General features: G+C 38.7%; 1 protein-coding gene across 1 annotated transcript; it reads left to right on the plus strand.

Moving 5' to 3' along the window:
• Window positions 1–25: 25 nt before the first annotated feature.
• LOC106954894 (mitogen-activated protein kinase kinase kinase 5) lies at window positions 26–20,341 on the plus strand. The gene is made up of 28 exons (XM_015044697.1): window positions 26–823; window positions 910–1,049; window positions 1,976–2,163; window positions 3,010–3,178; window positions 3,475–3,581; window positions 3,766–3,936; window positions 4,760–4,872; window positions 4,961–5,120; window positions 5,245–5,395; window positions 7,144–7,248; window positions 7,575–7,624; window positions 8,130–8,225; window positions 9,732–9,816; window positions 10,070–10,203; window positions 10,492–10,619; window positions 12,089–12,225; window positions 12,711–12,816; window positions 12,902–13,059; window positions 14,107–14,308; window positions 14,399–14,567; window positions 14,917–15,082; window positions 15,566–15,751; window positions 15,833–15,938; window positions 17,036–17,282; window positions 17,485–17,597; window positions 18,479–18,576; window positions 18,679–18,755; window positions 19,747–20,341. The coding sequence occupies exons 1-28, from the start codon at window positions 481–483 to the stop codon at window positions 19,841–19,843; spliced, it is 4,002 nt and encodes a 1,333-aa protein (XP_014900183.1). The 5' UTR covers window positions 26–480; the 3' UTR covers window positions 19,844–20,341.
• The last annotated feature ends 889 nt before the right edge of the window (window positions 20,342–21,230 follow it).

Below are 21,230 nucleotides of genomic sequence, written 5' to 3' on the forward strand. Positions count from 1 at the left end.
CATCACTGTATTTCTGTCCAATTTTTAACATTTTAATTTCCATTCATGTAATGTGGATAAACTTGTTCATGATGTGTCGCGCATCACGGTAGTTTCGCCGCATCGACACTAGGTGTCGCAAAAGGGGCCACAGATTCTACAAACCTACGTACTTTGCTCACTCTTTCCACATGCGGCCCCTGGACTGTTCGTGCGTAAGTCGTTGTCTTAATTTCAGCGTACGGCAATTCCGAGTAGCAAATCGGCAAGTCCTTTGCACATGAGTGCTCGGTTCGGTTTCGGCCTCAGGAGTAGGGGAGGAGGCCGGGCCAGGAGGGCGGATCCTGTGGTGGGAAGCACTGGGAGTGCTTGACGGGATGTGGGAAGAGCGAAGGCGGCTGCGGCACACCTGGGAATTCACAGGAACAAGCAACGGTGTCTTCACTTTTCCACCACAAAACCAGAACATGCACTAACTTTCAGGCACATTCGCCTGGAACAATGTACACGACGGAGCGCAGGCGGATGAGCCTGCGTGACGGGAGGAGGAAGGATCCCGTGTGGGTGTCCGCTGGAAGTTTGTGGCAGGACTCTTCGGTGCTGGAGCTGACAGCCAGCAGCGGCGGGTCGGGCAAGCAGCTTGTATCCCCGCGCAGTCGGAGCAGAGCGGTGTCCGTGGCTTATATTGTCAGCGAGGACGCGTCTGTGCCGCAGACAGAGGAGAACTTGTCGCTGAAGTGTTTGAAGGAAGCCTGCGCAGACGCGCACGCCTCTTTCAGAACAGTTTCTTTTGGTCAAATTTCAGTGGGAACCACAGACATCCTGGATAGTTTCTACAATGCAGGCAAGTGTAGGCACGCAGACTGAAGGGGGAATATATGTTGTTATGCCTAACAGTTAAACTCACCCTGCCTGTTCATCTCTCCGCAGATGTAGCCGTCGTGGAGATGAGCGACTCTTTCTGCCAGCCTTCTCTTTTCTATCACCTGGGAGTGAGAGAGAGCTTCAGCATGACAAACAACATTATCCTGTATTGTTACAGGCAGGACAGCGATCTGCAGGCTCTGAAGGTAACACGTGTCTATCTAATGGTTTGAAATCCGGGTAAAACTTTAACCAGAGCATGCAGCCATGCTGGATTACAAAACTGCTGTCTGGCTGTCAGACAAGACACGCCAAAGAAACACTGTAGAGTTCATGACTATTGGATTTTTAATGAATGTAAGTGCAGGCAAGTACATGCAGTGTGCTTTGCGAAAACCATATACTTATGATGATTATTTACTGGGCCATGATTTGTGGAAGGTTCAAAATCCAATTATTCCCATTATCGCTTATGAAACAACTGAACAGTTGTTTTTTTTTTCTTTTCTAGAACATGTATTGTAGGTGTGTACGTTTTAGGGTGCAGTATAGATGCATCGCACTAGGTGTATTTATTTTGAGTAAAATATTTCAGGAGTTTATATTTTTCTAATTTCTTTAAAACAATTGTCCTTAAAATGCTTGAAAAGAATACTGTGAACTGTCAAATATTCTTTCCTATAGCTATGTAGCTGCATGGCATTTCTGCGCACAAAATCTTTGTCTTATTGGTCTATGGTAGTATTCTGTATTTCATTTTCACGGAAAGCTGAATTTGTAAGTTTCAGGTCTTCTGCATATGAGCTTCAAGTTTTGAATTGAATGATTGAACTAGATGAACTTCTCAATGAAATTCTAACATGTCGGATGGAGCTATTGTAAATATAAAACAGACACACTATAATCAAGAATTTGGGGTTGCATAAAATTGTTAAGTCCATTATTTTGCAGCATAATCTCGTATTTGGGTGTTTCAGTTTATTTCTAAAAGGCTTCTTTTTATTCAGACTTGGGGTTATTTTGTCATAAACTTTCCAATCAAATGCCATCAGGCATGCACAGAAACTGAAACTGTGGCCCAAAGCCACAGTGCTCCTCACAGTGCTCACTGATGCCTGTTCTGTTTGTTTAGGAACAGTGTGGGAGTTACACCTTCATCCCCTACGTGGTGTCACCTCAGGGCAAAGTGTTCGCCTGTGATGCCACCATGATGACATGCATCAAGGAGCTGATGCAGCCCAGTTTACAGCTGGAGCCCCTTCTGACCCCGCTGGTGGAGAGGCTGGTGCACCTGTTGAACAATGTGCACATTCAGTCCAGGTCAGTTAAACGCCACAGTTCTCCAATTGCTTGTTTTATCATGTCCCTGCGTGCACTGTCAACCCAAATCAGTAATCAGTACTAAAGCCACGTATGGTTAAGTGACTGCATTGGGTTGTCTAGGTTTTGCAAAATTAAAAACCAAACAAATCAAGCTCTGTTTACATAAAGTATTATGTCCAATATAATGAATTACTAAAGAACTAAAGGTTTTAAAACTGTTTATGAGTAATTAGCTCAACCATTAATCACATATGTCAGTAATTGTTATGATTATCAGTGTTTGTTACTTATATTTATCAGTAATTCTTACTTGTGTGTATAACTGAATCAAATTTGCGCCCTACCATATGTCGCCAAACTATCACATCAACCTAATGACCCTGATTTCCCCACTTCATTACGTTAATGTGATCAGCAGGAAACCCATGCAGCCAACTGTCAGATGAAACGTGCATTAGGCTCGAGGGTCTTCTTCTTCTTCTTCTTTGTGCTGGCAAACGACTCAAATGTGCATTACTGCCACCGACTGGCTCACCTGTCTAGTGTTCACTGACAAATCTCTCCCAAAATCAGTAAAAACATGTAAAGGAGAGGAGTCTCAGCTAAGAGCCAATACTACAGCAAATACTTGTTTTGTTTAGTAATGGTCCCCCCTTTTTTGCAAAATAACGAAAAGATTAGTACTAGTATATGTAGTATGTGTAGAATACAATTTGGGTTTACAGTGTATGAACACCTTGTAAAAACACAACTTTCCAAACTTCAAACTCCACCTGTTTTGGTTTATAGAAGATTGTGAAACAGTGGAAAGGCACCTACTTTCCTTTGTGTCTTTGCTAACAGCGAGTACTTCCGGGAGTCACTGAGGCAAGAGATCCGCTTGGCCCGGGAGCGATTCAGTGGAAAAGCTCTGAGCGAGGAGCTGAGTCGCATCCAGAGTCGCCTGGATAGCGTAGATCTGCTCACGCCGGATATAGTCATGAACTTGTTGTTGTCCTACAGAGATGTTCAGGTGATCACTTTATGAGTTTTGTCTAGTTTTAGTATGTGAACAAACTAAATAATAATATAATAATAATAATAACTAATAATAACCGAGGAAGGTCTCTATGTCTTGTAAAAAGATGTGTGAGTTAAATGTTGAGATTTAACTGATCATAAAACCATTTTTCTTAAATTAGAAAAAAAGGCTTATTATGAAATAGTTTACAGGTTCTTGGCGCATAGTGCCCAAATTTCCTATGCAATTGAGACAAAAAGACACATTTTCTCCGTAATTTTTGTTCCTACTTTGTTACTTTTCTATAGGATTATGATGCCATGATCAAACTGGTGGAGACTCTGAACAACCTGCCGATGTGTCAGGCAGCAAGGCATCAGAATATCAAGTTTCATTACATCTTTGCTCTGAACAGGTACCCACCTGTTTGTGTAATCTACATAATTAAACATTTGTAATCACCTCCTCTCTGGTTTCAGCCATGTGTTTTGTTATATTCTTTGCACATGGCTTTTGCTTGTTGTGTTTGCATTCAGTCCTCTAAAGGACTTAGTCAAAGCTGCCAGGCTGCAAATATAATCCCTTTATCCCGTTTTTAGGAGGAATCACCCCGGCGATCGAGCAAAGGCTCTGAAATTAATCTTGCCCATTGTGGAGTCGGGAGATAAAGTGGCATCAGACGTCTACTGCCTGTGTGGACGGATCTACAAAGACATGTTCATGAGCTCGGGCTTCACTGACGTGTCCAGCAGGGACCAGGCCTGTTATTGGTACATCCAGTTTGTGTGTTTTTGGATCCGGTCATATACTGGTGCTTCTCAGGATATTAAAATAAGCATAAAAAAATTAAACTCGGTTAATGTATAGAATCACTAGAAGAGAAAATAATGTATTTCGATTGTTTATTTCTGTTGATTTTGCTGAAAGTAGCTCACAGTTAATGAAAACCCAAAATTCAGTTAGATCATTGTATTCAAACTAAAATGTAATATTTTAAGAAAAAAAAAATCACAAAGAGATCTGCTGACTTGACAGTTGTCTAGAAGATTGTTTTTAGCCTGAGGGAGGAGGGTAGGTCACAAGAGGTCACTGGTGATACTGGACAAATACTGATAGTCAAGAATGTGGCTGTTTACAGTGATGAGTGGAAGGAAAACTTGTAGGAAACAGAAACCAAAAGCAAACACACAAGCGCAAACACATGTTTTAAAGACTAGGGCATTATCCTTCGTACTGCACCACTTGGATACAGCAATTCATGTAAAAGTATCGAGTGTCATACTTATTAGTAAGGTGGGGTTTCTGTAAATTTACTAGGGAAAAATGTTCTGTAATATTTAGCAATTCAGACAAAACAAGTTTGAAGTTTTCATCCATCTATTTTGATGGATCATCCATCAAAAATCAAAACAAAAATAAAACCACTTGGAATTTCACTCGGTGTGTATCTGATGTATCAAATTTGTAGCTTGTTGAGGTCTGTGTGTAAGAAATCCAAATTAGATGAACTTCAATGTTTGAATTATTCAGTGTTTTCCAGTAAAACATGTACTCCCAGTTTGACTTTCTAAAACACATTTTGTTCATCCCTAGGTATGGGAAAGCTTTCGAAGCCGAGCCAACCTTCCACTCTGGGATCAACAGTGTGGTCCTCCTGATGGCAGCTGGACATGAATTTGAGACCTCCATTGAGCTGCGCAAAATAGGTGCAAATCTACTCATTCCTAAGATTGTTTTAAGGAATTTCAGAATAGTGTGGTAAATGACCTAAAGTTTCTTCATAAAAACATTTAGGTGTTACCATAAGCACGCTGCTCGGCAGAAAGGGCAGTTTGGAGAAGATGACAGAATACTGGGATGTAGGATTCTACCTCGGAGCGAACATCCTCGCTAAAGAGTTCAGGAAAGTCATAGAAGCTTCTGAGAAGCTCTATAGACTCAAGGCTCCTGTTTGGTGAGAATTAAGCACAAATTCTTGAACTTGTTCTGTTTTTTTTTTTTGTTTGTTTCAAAAGCATTAATCGGATATTTCAATTGTAACTCCATGTGGACTTATCATTGTTATGTGTTGCCCTTAGGTATTTGGCATCCATTATGGAGACGTACATCCTGTACCGCCAGTTCGCCAAGCCTCCTGAGGTGCGGTCTCCCAAACAGGATATGGTGGACTTCTGGATGGAGTTGCTCCTGCAATCCTGTAAACCCACCGTCTCGACAAATCGCTGCCCAGTAAGAGAATACAAACACCTCTACACTTACTGGCATACCTCACAAAGATGTGTAAAAAGCTTTTATAAAACATTTTGTTCACCTTTTGTGCAACAGCAGAGCCTCACATGTTTGTTTCAACTTAGAAAACTGTTGTAGTACAGTTTTTTCCAGATTTAAAAGAGTAGAATGTTAAGAAGTATTTTTGACACTGCATCTAATGACATCTTTTACAATTTCTGTAATAACAAGATAAATGTTTTTTTTTAAATTTAGATATTCCTTACATCTTTTTTTGTTTAGTTATTAAAACTGTAACTTAAAAAAAGGAAAGTTTTATATTTTTTCCCCAGCATTGTAGGACTTTAATTAGAACTGGGTGCTTTGGCTAGAATAGAACAGGCATAAATGTTTTGCTAAAATAAACTTTAGGTAGATTCAGAGTGGAAAAAACAAACAAATATGTTGAGAAAAATTGGACATCTCCTGAGCTGTGTGGTGAGGAGTGTGAGAAGGGATGATGAGGTAACATGGCAACTTTATTCTTAGGGTTCCGAAACACTTAGTGTTGATCTCTAAAATAATTAGCAATTAAAAAATGGATGGCCTTTATCGAAAACAACTAAAGTGTATCTTTTATCTGGACAGTGATTCAAAATGAATGGTCAAAAAAAACATAGAAATGGTTCACAAAATAAAAATTTCTCTTTGGCCATGTCAGTTCCTAGGCCTAAATCACATAGCTGAAGAGAAAGGAGCTCATGACTCTAATAGTTTAGAGATTATGCAATAAGGGATGGACAAAGATCACCCTAATGCTGAACGCAATGAGAATAGGTGTTATGTTGACACAAGGGGTTTTAAATATATTAACTCCAGATGTGCCAAAAAGCATTACACCACCACTGATGTAAGATTTTTTTCTTTACTAATTTAGTTTACGTAAATATTTATATGTAAGATTATGTTGCAAAAAAACAATTCATCTATCTTAAAGTTTTAACTTTCAGTTTGGAAAAGTTAAAATAGAAAACATTTGATTCCTTCTTGATTGTAATTGACGTCCTCCTCTCTTCAGATCCCAATCTTATCAAATAAGCCTTAAACACATTGCATTTCCTCCAAAAATCCGCTGTGAATTGGTAAGATGATATGCTGCAGAAAGCTCATCTGATGCGGAAATGGTTGTTAAGGACCACTAATTCTCAGAAATATTAGAGGAGCCAAACATTTTCAAAACGGCACACCGAAGAATTACAGTAGATGTAAGGGACGGATAGAAAGTATAAGATGAAACTTGAGCAGAAAACCACTGAAAGCTGCAATAAAAGCAAACAAGCCAGCCAATTTATTCTGCTGAAAGTAGATTTGGACCTAAATAATCAGCAGTGAACACACAAGAGAAATGCAGTAAAACTGAAATTCTACAGGGTTAAATGTGTTTACAAAGAGAAAAGGTTGTAGCTACCTGTAACGACAGTGGTTTTTGTGCTACCGTTAGTAAAAAAAAAAATCATACTGTTAGCATATTAGCTAATAAAAATCTCATCCTCCTCAATAAAGAAATATATAATATATATAATTTTTATATTCGAGTGGTTATATTGCACAAACGTAGAAGTAGAAGAAGAAATTGTATGGAAAAACATCAGGAGTGGTAAGCTCTGAGGAGTTTGAATCCAATAAATAAACACCAGATTCTATCACAAACTCAAAGCCAATAAACATACTATTATCGAATGTTGATTGAATTTGAATGTGTGTGCCAGGTGCTCATTCTGGAGCCCAGTAAAGTCTACCAGCCGTCCATTGTGAGTGTGAGCGAAGAGGACGAGAGTCGCACTGTTCAACTGAAACACGTCACACCTTTGAAGGTTGGAGCTTCTCCATATGTCTTTCTGTTTGTTCATACGTCAGAATACAATGTAGGATATGCAGTGCTGCTTTTATTACTGAAGTTATTTAGCTGAATAATGTTGGCGTGAATGTTGACATGAGTGCAGTGTATGGGTGTGTGCCTATAGAGCAAATACATGAGGGAAAATACGACTTTTCTCATGCCACAAATTCCACACAGATCTCTTTTTCTTCCGTTTATACCTTCATGCAAATGAAAACTGGTTTGCAACATGTTGCATCAGCCAACCAGCTTATTTTCTCCCCCCATTTTTTTTCCCCCGTCTTGTAATTGATTCTGCAGAAAGGCTTGCACCAGTGGACTTTCCCAGCAACTAAAATCCGAGGAGTGAGGTAAGGAGGAGCGCTGCACCTCTTGGCTGGATGTGTTGTTGTCAGGGGAACCCATAACATGCTGGTTGTCTGGGAAAACTTTGGCTCGCCCTCACATTTCTATTCCATCAACATGGTTTCAAGCTTGACTTCTTTCTTATTTATTTCTTGATCCCTTGTGGCTACTGATCGGTGTCAGAGTGCTCTCCAGGGTCATCTTATGTGCTAATTTAGGCCATTTTGAGCTAATTCAGCAGCAACCTGCTGTGCTAGTAATGATTTTATTAGGTTTCAGTGTGATGTTGGGTGATTTCTTCTGGAGTTGAACATAACAATACCAACCCTTCCCCCATTACTTGGCCTGACACAACAAAAATATTAACTTTACCCATTGTTCCAAACAGGGTTTAGATAGTATACCGAAAGCAGGTTATATTAGTGTGTCATAACATCTGAAAAGAATCAGTCTTTTTTCATTTGAATTTAACAAATAAGCTACATATGTTCGTATCCATTTTCCCTGAAGTGCGTCAAAGATTGATGAGCGGAGCTGCTTCCTGTATGTGCACTACAACTCTGATGACTTCCAGCTTTGTTTTCCTTCAGAGATCCACTGCAAGGGGTGAGTAACTTGTGTATTCGAGTTAAACAATGACTCGCTTACGGCCAAACTGCCTGAACTGGCTGCGCAAATGAACAGAGCCACCGACGCAACGTGGAGGAGGATCGCAAGGAGGTGTTTTTGTGTCGCCGAGTTCAGACAGTGGCCTGAGGAGGTGATTGTGATGAAATCAGTTTGGGTGACTCATGTTTCCTTTGTGCCTCCTTAAAAACACTGATCCTTTCAGTTCTGCTTCAGATGCGTAATCTCCCATTGAATGTAGGGGTAGAGCCCTGAAAATATGTTAAGAATGTGATATTGTTTAATTAATGGGTATATTAATCAAATTGGGCAAGCATTTATTTGATTTAGTATTTAGCTAGAACAATTCAATTGGTGTATGGCTAAATATATGCTCAAACTACTGTATTGTTTTTATTCCACACATTTCTGTCCTGATAATACAACACGATGCATGATGGTAGAAAAAGTTTATGACCTGTGATTTTATATAGAAAGAGAGAAAACTACACACGCTGTGTGCTCGAACTGTGGATTTTGTTCAATAAAGTTGCACAAAAGCTAAACTTTAGAAGCACACATTTTGTTTTAGTTACAGATAAACATGTTTGTCTTCTTAAGAGGCCTTAATACAAGGCCGTGTTACTTGGAAATGCTTTGGTTGAAACTGAGAGTCGTCTTCTATTATTATTTTTAGACGAGGAAGTTCTTAAATGCTTTAGGATTTATTTTATATGGATTAACTTCTTTTTTTTTGGTGGGGGGGGATGCTGCAAAGTTACAAAATGGAAATAACGTTGTTGTTTTTTTTTAATTTAAAAACTTGTTTTGTATGCAGGTTATTGTAGCAATGGTTAAAAACAATTTTAAATAGAAGCCAAAACCTTAACCTTCCCTTTATAATAGTAAGCACTCCTTCCTAGAAATGAAAAGTAGACAACAGGAAGTCAACTGCTCTCGGCTAGAAGTTGAAGCTTGTTAAAAAAGACAGGATCTTCAACATTAGCATGTCCAATAGAGCATTACTGCATCATAATACATTGTGAGGAAATGCTAACACATAACGTTGATTTCAAGCTGTTCTCACAGACCTCTCAAATAAAATCTAAAACCTCGACAAGAACAAATATTTAAAGGTGCTTTATGGTTATTTATTTCCATTTGTTTGTTCATCTGCATAGTTTTTTTTTTAGTAATGCACTTGGCGTCCTTGTCCTTTTTCACTAGTTGTTGTGCAACCAACAAACTGTAATGTATTTTATTGGATTTATGTATGACAGACCAATGCAAAGTATTACATGTGGAAGAGAAATGAAACATTGTGTTTAAAAAAAGTCTTAAAAGGTGAAAGTGTTTATTCACTCCTTAACTGGAATCAGTTTTTAAAACTGGAGGTTATGGTCATTGTTTTTACATCAGGACTAAAAAGAACTGAAAATAAGAGCTATTTTATTTAGATATATTTTTAGATATTATTTGCAATTTTGTTTAATGTTCTCTCACTAGTTTCTGCGAGTTGGTGAACTCTTTGCTCCACCAGGCTGAAAACCCCACCCAGGACCCCCAACTTCTAACGCAGGGGATACTTGAGGTCAGTCACCGTCTGCACTTCTTTCCTCTGACGCAACGTTCGCTCTATTTTAGGCCTTTCCTGGCAGTTAAACAAGAAAAACAGCAGCAGTTTCCCAAGAAAAACGCACAGTGTAACTTTTCCCAAACTATGTGCTTGTGTGCCATAGTTTAATACAAGGATTTTAGTCAAGCAACTCTCTGAATTGCCTTTTTCATTCCATACCTGTGAAATTCCTCACAATCCTGCTTCTCTCCGCTTCTTGATGTTTCAGTTCATCTACGAGACCCATGAAAATGGCGACAGAGTGGTTCTTGGGAAAGGGACGTATGGTGTGGTGTACGCTGGTAGAGACCTCAGCAACCAAGTCCGCATTGCCATCAAAGAGATTCCTGAAAAGGACAGCACGTAGGAGATCTATTTTCTTCTTTATTCACTTGATACATTTAGCTTTTTTTGTTGTCTCCGTCAGCTTGTTTTGCTGACACAAAGTGACAATATTTTCAAATGTGCAAGACATTGTAATGTTTATTCTGATACAAGTATGAGAGAAAGAACTTGAAGTGAATCAAAAATCTTTCTTAGGACAAACTTTGATAGAAATTTTGAGCACCTAATCCCTCTAAATGAATATGCTTCTTTATTGCATGACTAAAACTAACACGTAACATATGATGCTAAATTTGTTTTACTCAGGTACTCGCAGCCGCTCCATGAGGAAATAGCTCTACATAAAAGGCTCAAACACAGGAACATTGTCCAGTACCTCGGCTCCGTCAGTCAGGACGGTTTCATCAAAATCTTTATGGAAGAAGTCCCAGGAGGTACAAATTCACAGATAAAACTTATGCGAAATTCATCTGATATTGTGTCAATGTAATTTATCGGGGACAACCTTTAAAATAAACCTGGGTATGTTAAATAAGCTGAATAAATCCTTAATTGGCACCCCTGCTGTCAATGCTGTCACTACAATCTACGTCTGGGAACATATATATATATATATATATATATATCTCACATATATATCTCACAGATATATATATATATATATATCTCACATATATATCTCACAGATATATATATATATATATCTCACAGATCCTCCAACAGAGCCAACACTGAGTATGAGAGGCTTTCTCACAGTTTCATCCTTGGTTTGATGCCAAACCTTACCTGTGCTGTTTGTTGTGGACACATTAAATTTTAGTCTTATCTGAACAAAGCAAATCTGTCAGCTAAAGATCAAGCTGAGTCAGCAAACTCTACATGTTTGTGTTTGTGATGGTTTCCAAACAACCGGTTGGAATATGTGGATAAAAATTTTTTTTTTTTTACAGACACTTTGCTGCATTTTGGAACTTTGAGCTGGAATTTTTTTTCTTTTTTGTACCTTCATCCTCCTCATTGTGCAATATGTTAAAACAAAGATGGGTCCCTGTTACTTAGAGTTCCAGCTGCTTCAGGCTATTTCATTATTGCTGTGAATGTAGACAGCACATTTTTTTTTGAATCCTTATTTATAGTGGTCAACACTCGCCACACACACTTGATTGACATTTATGTTATTAGCTGCCCAGAGGGCTGCATGGTGGAACAGTGGTTGACACTGTTGCCTTTGGGCAACAGGATTTCTGCATGGAGTTTGCATGTTCTCTCCATGCATGGGTGCATCGTCTCTGGATAAGCTTTCTCCTACAGTTTTAAAAACATAACTGCTGGGTCAACAAGTCTTAGTCCTGTATTGCCTTGTAATGTTGTGACGACTTGTCAAGCGTGTACCCCACCCCTCAATTGGGTTTTGAAATTGTTTCAGCTTGAGATTATGCTACAGGAATAAAAAAAAAATAAAATACGGAGCACACTGTGGCAAACAGTAATATTTAGTAATCATGGGAAACTATCTACTCTGGAGGATCAGAAACTTGCTGCTTAGGAATTTCCAGAACAAGCAGAGCCAAGTGCTTGTTCCAACTCTGACGCTTTTCTTTCTTTAATGTGTTGCTTTTTGACGGATTGGTGCCTGTCAGGGATATAATGTGATCAAAAGAACAAATGCATGTGATGAATCAACATTCACAGAAAACCTGTTTTAAAGCTATTAGTCGTTCTAAAAATATCCTGCAAGAGGAAAACATTTTCAGACTATGACGTTACTGGAATAACTGAAACCAAACATTAGACCTGTCTGATTGGACACACAAGCAATTCAAATGCTTAAATTTGTGAGTTTTCAATGGAAGTTTTAGCCTCTAAAGCAAATATTGAAGATTTTTGTTTTGCACTTTTTCAGGAAGTTTATCTTCTCTCTTGCGCTCCAAGTGGGGTCCACTGAAGGACAATGAAGCTACCATCACTTTCTACACCAAACAGATCTTGGAGGGACTGAAGTACCTTCATGACAACGAGATTGTCCACAGAGACATTAAGGTGAAAAGTTGCTTCCTTTGACTTACCTTACCTAAGCATTGTTTGGCCTGACATTGAAGGCTAAAAGTACAGAAAGTATTTGAAATTTTTCTGGATCTCCAGAAGGAATCTTTAAAAAAAAATGCATATCTATTTAAACTTGTATAAAAAAACAATAAGATATATACTTAAAGATATGTTGAGATATGTTTATATGTGTGACTCCAGCTGCTAGTGGTTAAAAAATTTAGCAGCCAAGTATTGTACACTTTCTTTGTTTAATTGATCATTACAAAGTTCAGCCTAGCCAGACTGGTAAAACTGGTGCAAAAACTCTTGTTTTAAATTGATTATATCTTTTTTAAAAATTATTTCTATTATATGAAAATGTAACTATTTTGTCGGGGTTGTAAAACATTGGCGGTTTAGTTTATCTAACACCACCACTGCCTTCTGGATTGTTTCACATTAGCTTTTCCTGATAAGTTTTTTCCCCTGTGCTGCAGGGCGACAACGTGCTCATCAACACCTACAGCGGCGTGCTGAAGATCTCTGATTTTGGGACCTCCAAGCGATTAGCAGGAATCAACCCCTGCACTGAAACTTTTACAGGCAAGAATCATGGGATTTGTACGTTTTCTAGGAACTGGTTAAAGTAGAGAGCTTTAATCACTGGCCTCTTTTTTTTTTTTTAAAGGAACACTTCAGTACATGGCTCCAGAGATTATAGACCAAGGGCCTCGAGGTTATGGGAAGCCTGCTGATATTTGGTCCCTAGGGTGTACTATCATAGAAATGGCAACAGGCAAGCCTCCTTTTCATGAGCTGGGAAGTCCTCAGGCAGCCATGTTTAAGGTAAATAACAAACACCTGTTTTTGTTGGGGTATTAGCAGCTGTCTTACACTCCTTACTGTGCGCTCAACAATGTGATGCTGTTTCACTTGTCCCAGGGAAGCTGCTTTTCCGCTTATGTTTACAATACACACTTGCTGCTACAGCTTTCAGGTGGGACTTTTCCTTTAGTATGACTGCAGCTAGCTTTCAGCACCCTCTAGTCCTTAGGGTTTTCAAATAAATACTAAACCAGCCAGGCTTAGCTCTTAGCAGGTATGCTGCTTTTTGTGGATACAAACAAAGGTGTAGCATTTCAGGGTTTGTTTTTTTTTATTCATCCCTATATACTAGTTTTGATGTATTCATGTTTTAATTTTTCACTTTTTAGCTTTTTGTAAAGCATTTACTGAGCACTTTTGACAATTTCCTTTAGGTTGGAAATGTCTAAATTTATATTATGCCAGCAGACACACACTAAGCATAAATGACGTCAAGGGTTTAACAAAACGTTTCAATTGGGTGAATCGGTGAATCAATGCTTTTAAATACCTTTCTTTTATTCTTCATTTTTGGTTTAAAACTTTTTTATTATTCTGGAGTAATATTCTCATCCTCGATGTCATGCTTTTATTAGCTGTAAGCAGAAAAACATCCTAATGAACAGAAATGAAGGCTTGCAAATGACTGTGAGTAATTAACCGTTATAGTTCGCTTCACGTAGTGAAATGCATATTGAACAATAATAACTAATTTATTGAATATTTTGGTACCATCTATGTGGCTTATGGTTGGGTTGTCAGCATATTTCAGACTAACCATCAAAACATCAATAAAATATATTTTTCAAGGATCTTCTGTCACATGTGCTTGTACTTTTTTTTTTTTTTACAGAAATCAAATCAGAGCAATGCTGGCATCGTATCACTATGTTGCGTTTTAACACGTTAATCTTGAATTTAAATCAAAAATACACCACTAAAAGAAATGATTTTACATCTTCTGAATTTATATCATCTATCCAATTTTAATGTTTTATAAAAATGATTAACTCTGATTATCCCATCAAGGTGGGCATGTTTAAAATCCACCCGACGGTTCCAGACACCATGTCAGCTGAGGCCAAGGACTTCATCATGAGCTGCTTCGTGCCAGACCCGGACGACAGAGCCACGGCCACAGAGCTGCTGAATGACTGCTTCCTCAAGTCGCCCTCCAGGAAGAGGATCAAACCCCCAAAGGACTCAGACTTGAAAGATTCGAGTAATTCTAGTAAGGCTTTATCTGAACTTCACACGTTTGTCTTATTTTGTTTTGAAAACTAGTGAATTCTCTTAAATGTAACCGTTCTCGGTTTTGCAGCTGATTATCATCGCAGTTTATCAGTGCCCGTCTCCATCCTGGTGGAGGACACTGATTCGGACACAGGCTCGGTTGACCTGGCGTCTTCTCTGGACATGAGGAAGCGCTGGTCCCCCCTCAGAGTGACGGGGATCTCAGAGAGTCCCCCATGCCCCAGCGGCTTCCTGTCGTGAGTGAAGTTTTTGCTGAGCCGATAAATCCGAGCTGTTACCGTATTTCTGTGGGTCGTTGCTCCATCAGTGTCGAGCCACTCTGAGGTTTTAGTTTTAGCCACTCTGAGGTTTTAGTTTTAAGTTCAGGCCAAGCTGCTTTCTTTTTAACAGAAAGAAACCCAGAATTATTTTTCCTTAAATCTCACAACTGTGTTTAACTTTGGAAATAACCTACAAACCCCACTTTTTTTTTTCTTCATTTCTCCAAATGTCATCATCGACTTTATTACCACATCCTGTAATTTTTATGATATTCCAATGATGTAGTTTTATCTGACTGACTCATTTCTTTGTTCTGCTGTACAGAACACCGTATGACTCTTCATCAGACATGTCCAGTCCAGCCTCTTCGGAGGAGAACATCGGCCTCTTTATGCTGCGAAAGGACAGTGAGAGGAGAGCGACGCTCCACAGAGTCCTCACCGACTACATCAGTTATGTTGTCACTTATTTACAGGAGTCAATACCACAGGTGTGTGCAGCAAAGTTCAGACAGAAGATTCAAATGTTTACAGATGAAGTTGATATGAAATGTATGCACACTAACTTTTAACATGATGTTACTGTGCTATGGTATATACATAATGTTGTGGTTTTTATGCCCTTCTTTTGGTAAATTAAATCAGTTAAATTCCTTTCTGCTAGCTTTTTCAAATTAGCTAATGTCAGAAAAGTCTTAGTGAGACAGCTGAATTTTCTTATTTGTTCATGTCTACTTTAATGGCATTTGTTGACTCATACAAAACTTGATATTACAACGTGATCAAAATGTAATTTAATAAACTGTTACTTTAAGAAGGTGCACATTTATTCAACCATTGTTGTGCATTTTTAGATCCCTAATCATAAGACTCATTCTTTTTGAATTGCAAAGATTTGTAGTTTAGAACTATTTGCAATGAACAGTAGAAATAGTTTCCCCTTTTGTTTCAATATTTCTCTTCTTCTTTAAAAGTTGGATGAGGGATCATCGCTTAGTGAAGACCACATCATCACACTTATCGCCTGCCTCCGTGAAAACATCCGCTCCCCAGACAGAAAGCAGCTCGCCACCGGCCTTCTGGAGCTTCGCTCAACTCTGTTAGCAGCAGCAATACCTCTGAACAGCCTGCAGATGGTGCTCTTTAACTTTCAGGATGCAGTAAGCCACTTTTTCTGCTTCTATATGCAACGTAAAAGGTACCTTCATGGACTCGTATTTAACCATTCAGTGTGGCTGTAGGTGAAGAAGGTGTTGAAGCAGCAACAGGTGAAACCTCACTGGATGTTTGCTCTGGACAATCTGCTGAGACAGGCTGTGCAGGATGCCATCACTGTCCTGCTCCCAGGTAGAGGACTATTTCACACTTAATTTCCTTATCTGTGTTTATACAACTGCTACTGGGTACATATTTATTTGCAGCTCTGGTGATGATGTTCTTCATTTTTAAAATCTTTAAAATGACTTGAACTCTAGGCATGCTGAACACTCAAAGCGCTTCTAGACTACAAGTTTCATTTCCCCATCTCCACTAAGTGTTCAGACTCCTATGCATCAATATGCAGGTCAGTTGGCCACCTTGGGGTAATTAGCTCATCATTAAATGATGAGCTAACCCACCCCTTTTCATTTGTAAAATTAATTCTCCTGCCACATAACCAAAGTCACCTAAACAGTAAAATGTAGAATTTTTTCACCTCTGTACATTTATTCAGCTGGGTTAAAAAGTTAATGTTAAAAAATAATGCTGTAGTTATTTAATTTATTCAGATTTGCATATAAAATAAATGTAATAGGAGCATTTTTTTTTTTTTTTACCTCCATAGTTTACATTTTTAAGATGATCAGAATCTAGGAAGTTTTAATTAAAAAGCTATAGCTCTGTTTTTCCCTTTGGTGTAATTGTGACATGACTGAAGCTAATTTTATGCTCTGAAATGCAAAAGACAGAAGAAAATACATTCAATCTGAGTTTACTTCCACCGCTGTCTGTTTTGTGAGTTTCGAGTACTCTTCAAAATACATTTTTATGTGAAAACGCCATGTTTGTAGCAGAAATAATAGGAATGGAGAGATTTGATAACTGGTGGACTTCCAACAAAATTCAAGTAACCCCTTCTTTTAGCTACATATGAAGGAAGATATTAAGGAGGCGTTTAAGTCGTAACACCAAATATCCTACAGAAAGAGCTTGGCGCCCTTAATCAGTCTGCTGGTTGTAAAATGACATGGAAGAGATTTTATTTCATTTTTTAAAATTAGGATTGCTGTGATTATGCTTTCTACTAGACACATTTATGCTCAGTAAACCTACGGGTTTACTGGGTATCAGTTTGTGACACAGACATCCTCTGCACACAGTGATGCACAGTAAGGAGTATTTAACGCTTTCACCTGATGTATTTCCTTTCATGTGCGTTCACTTCTGATCTCCTCGCCTCTTAGAGCTGAAACTCCATCTGCAGTTGTCGTTTGAGACCGAGGACAGCATCCCCGAGGAGCAGTCTGTCGACCCGGACACTCCTGTAGTTCTTGTCCCCAACCAGCCGATGGCGCCAATAGACAATCAGCAGGCAGAAACCAGGAATGAGAATGGGACAGCAGCCAGGCTCGGCCCCCCAGATGAGGTCTTATTCGACAGGAACTGTACGCTCAGCGAGAAGCTGAAAGACATGAGAGTAGAGACCAGGAGGTACCTTTCGGGTCTCTCCACTTTTATTATCGGAACAAATACAATAAGAAAACATTGTAATATAGTGGAGCAGCATTTTTGCTTTTAAAGTGTGAAAAACCCTTACAGGTTTTCCTTCTTTTTTTTTTTTTTTTTTAAGAGCGAAACAAAAAAAATATGTTGCATGTTTTCAGTGCTGATGGCTTTTTGTGTCATGTGTCAGACTGCTGAATGAGCTGACTGAGAAGGAGAGAGAGTACCAGGAGCTGCTGAGGGGCTCTGTCCTGAAGAGACAGGAGCAGATAGATGAGCTGAGGAAAACGTTCATCATCGAAGGTAAAACCTGTTATAATTACAGAGACCAATGCGTTCAAATGGATACTTGTAATGTTAACACTTGTAAGTAAAAGGTGAATTTATTATAAATCTACTTTGCAAGTATATTTACAATAAATTCAAGTATCATGCCTATCATGACATAGTAGGCATGTCATGTTAACACATTTTGTCCCAGAAATGGTTGCAGTAAACAATATTATTGTTGTTTTCAGACCACTGTTAGCTAATAGCATAAAAAAACCCATAATAATGGAAGTGCACTTACTCAAATATCAATTAACTTATTTCTAAAGAATATTTATCACAGGATCTGTAAAATATTTTAAATATCCAAAATAAATTAGCATACAAACAACAAATACAATGGATTATGAAGCTTCTATAAACACATCCACCCTTCAAAATGTATTTAGTCGTTAGGTTCAGACAGGGAAAACAGGAAAAAGGGCCAGTTGGGACGATTTTGAAAAAAGAAAAGAGTAAAACTCACTACTGTGTACTTGATGTCAAATGTTTACAGCATTTTTTTCTCAGAATCCTGGTTTTTCAGTGACATTAAATAGCATTAAACACCATGACATCAGAGGACCAAGCCCCTTTGGTCATCATGAGTGTTGCTTCACTGCTGCAGTCTCTACCACGCCTCTGTTTCAGGCATGTTGCTGCCTGGACTGGTTTCCCTCTGAGGCGTTGGCCGCAGATCAGCAGCTTTTATGCCCAAACTTGATTTGGAATATTAACTAATGATTATACAGTCTGGTTGCAGAGGCCAAAATGTCATATTTAGGTGTAAAATTAACATCACTTAACACTCCATGTATCTAGTCTGTGACAGTTGTATTGACATTTTTAACTGTGGTGCAATCTCTACCTTACAGAAAGCGAGTTGAATTCAACTAAATGCTCTAATGCAGAGACTAAAAGTTTGGTTTCCTGGCTCAAATCTGTCCCAGTGGATCAAGACACCATCAATAAGGTAAATTAAGTTAGGGTTTTATTTTTGGGGTATAGTCCTAAGGCATGTCGGTATTACTCATCTGCTCTCCGTTAATCTCACCTATCTGCTCTTGTATTTTAGCTGGTTGCTCATGAGTTCACCTTGGACTGTCTCCTCCACATGGCCTCCAGGGAAGACTTGGTGTACTGTGGATTAAGGTAAACTGTCTCTGCACATCATCCTCACACAGTCTGTCCAGGCAGAAACAGGCACACATCATGCATCATTCACAATAACAGTTTTTATATAATTGATGCCCTAGGCGAGCGCCTCCTTCTGGTGCCCACAAACAAACACTCACACACACACACACACACACACACACACACACACACACACACACACACACCCACACACACACACACACACACACACACACGTATAAGCAGGTTCTATATTTTTTTCTCACTTCTCCATATCATTATGAACTAAAACATACTGAACTCATAATAAGTGATTGGTACAAATGGACAGGCATTGGTTACTTGCTTAAATTAGGATTTCAATATTATTATTATTATTTTTTTTTTTTGAAAATTTAAAACATGTTTTGTTTTTTGTTTTTCCATGAGAATCTATGATTTTATCATTAGGATACTTATTAAACATTTGACCAATGCATGTTTTACTATTTTCATTGCTTGTCTCAGTCTAAGGTGGTCTTAATGCTAAGAAGTTTTCTTTTTGTATGTTTTCAGGGACAGAAAACCAAAGATGTGTTACTCAATGTTCAGTGTAGAACAAGACAGTCTGACCAGTCAATATTATAAGTAAAACCTAGAGCCAGAGATGATCAAATGCAATCCAGTCTCCTTAAAACATTAAACTTTATTTATTTATTGTTTATTGACCTTTATTTAACCAGGTAAAAAAACCATTGATACCAAAGTCTCTTCTACAAGGGTGACCTGGTATTTAAGTCGGTATCATCAAAAATCTGTTGTGTATAGTTGTATTATTTAGCAGCAATTGCACTACTGTATGCAATATGCACACTATATAATAAAAAAATGCAGATCTTTTTTTTTTAGTTTTTTTCCCCCTTTGTGCTGTTATGCCCCCTAGACTGTGTTGCCCTGCTCAGAGAGCCATAGTGTCGTACCAAAAATGTCTGGATCTGTTCTAATTTGTCCTATTTTGCTGTTTCAGGGGTGCGATGATGTGTCGACTCTGGACGGCCATCACGGATCGAAGGAAGACTTCTCTGAACACGAGCATCAAGGACAGTGAGGACACTCTGCTTTAATTGCTGCTGATGCTAAGCATCAAAGGACAGTTTTCCTGACAGGCTGGCCCTGTGTGACCGGGAGTTACAAGCTGCTGATGTAAACAGATTTTAGTTACTGTGAATTTATCTTGTAAATACACTGATAATGTGTCTTTGTGCCTGTTAGTAGAATCTAATGTTCTCTTATGTTTTATACATTCTCTCAGGGCTTTGGTGTATGGGATTTATTTTGAAGAAAATGTAGCCTAGAGGAACATTAATATGTAGGGAAACAGACAAACTTATTATTTTTTTTTTTTACTTTTTCAGACGTATTTTACTGTTTTATAGAAATTAGCTTAAGTTATTAACACTTTTAGGATAAATGCTCTTTATTTGTATTGTACAGGATATAACAATGAAATTGGAAAAATAACCAGGAGCATCTCTTACTGTTTTGTCTGCATGCGGCTGTTAATTTGGTTGTTTTCTGTGAGTGATGTTGGATGGAAGAACTGAAGCGGTGAACAGTCATAACATTCCACGTGTGTGTCCTCATCTGTTTTCTAATGTTGACATCTCCTTAGAAACAGGCACATGAACTTTGGGTGCGTTCACACTGCAGCCTGAAGTGACCCAATTCCGATTTTTTTGACGTAATGTGACCTGTATCCGATCTTTTCATGGCAGTTGAACAGCACAGGTCGGATTCTTTTTTGAATGTGACCCATATCCGATACGTATCCGATTCAAATGCGACCTAACGTCCAGGTCACATTCATCCGAACTGAACATCACTGTTTCTCAACAAATCTCACTATTCTGCGTCCTGATACACGCAAGCGGGAAGAAAAACAAAAACCATGACGGACAATATGAGGATTAAGTGCTACTCCGGCGGGACAACAACTTCAAATATGTAAGCTAAGCTCCACCGTTAGCCTCCATGTTTACTTTCGCAAACACTGAGCACTTCTTCTTTTTATGGCAGTTGGCAGAACACTTAGAATGCTGACGCTATTGCGCCCTCTACTGCGAATGGGGGACACTTTCAGGTCGTTTGCCCGTTCACACTGCAGAACGCATACAGGTCGCATTTACTGGCAGTGTGAACGGCCCCAGCAAAAAAAATCGGAATTGGGTCACTTCAGGCTGCAGTGTGAACGCACCCTTTGTGATTCAGTTGAAACCAATGTGTAGTCATATGCATGTCATCTCCTGTGTGCAGTAGGTCTTTCTGTTTCAACGTGATGGGTAAATGCATACGTTGTACAACAATACAGACGTTTATAGATTTTATATAATGACCATTAATAACTGAGTGTAGAACACAGCCAGAACATTTGGTGTTTTAGGCCTCTTAAAACTGTGTAAAAAGACATTTTGTGCAATAAGGATCTTTTGTTCCCCAGTGTATCTTCACGTT

The sequence above is a fragment of the Poecilia latipinna genome, unplaced genomic scaffold, assembly GCF_001443285.1.
Source record: "Poecilia latipinna isolate Pla-1442-1.1 unplaced genomic scaffold, P_latipinna-1.0 Scaffold688, whole genome shotgun sequence".
Lineage (NCBI taxonomy): Eukaryota > Metazoa > Chordata > Actinopteri > Cyprinodontiformes > Poeciliidae > Poecilia > Poecilia latipinna.

Excerpts from the sequence above, each read along its gene's own strand:
- LOC106954894 (XM_015044697.1), top strand. The coding sequence starts at position 481 with ATGTACACGACGGAGCGCAGGCGGATGAGCCTGCGTGACGGGAGGAGG. Across the intron at positions 8,226-9,731 it reads TCAGAGATCCACTGCAAGGG|TTTCTGCGAGTTGGTGAACT; the intron begins GTGAGTAACTTG and ends TTCTCTCACTAG. Across the intron at positions 18,756-19,746 it reads TTGGTGTACTGTGGATTAAG|GGGTGCGATGATGTGTCGAC; the intron begins GTAAACTGTCTC and ends TTGCTGTTTCAG.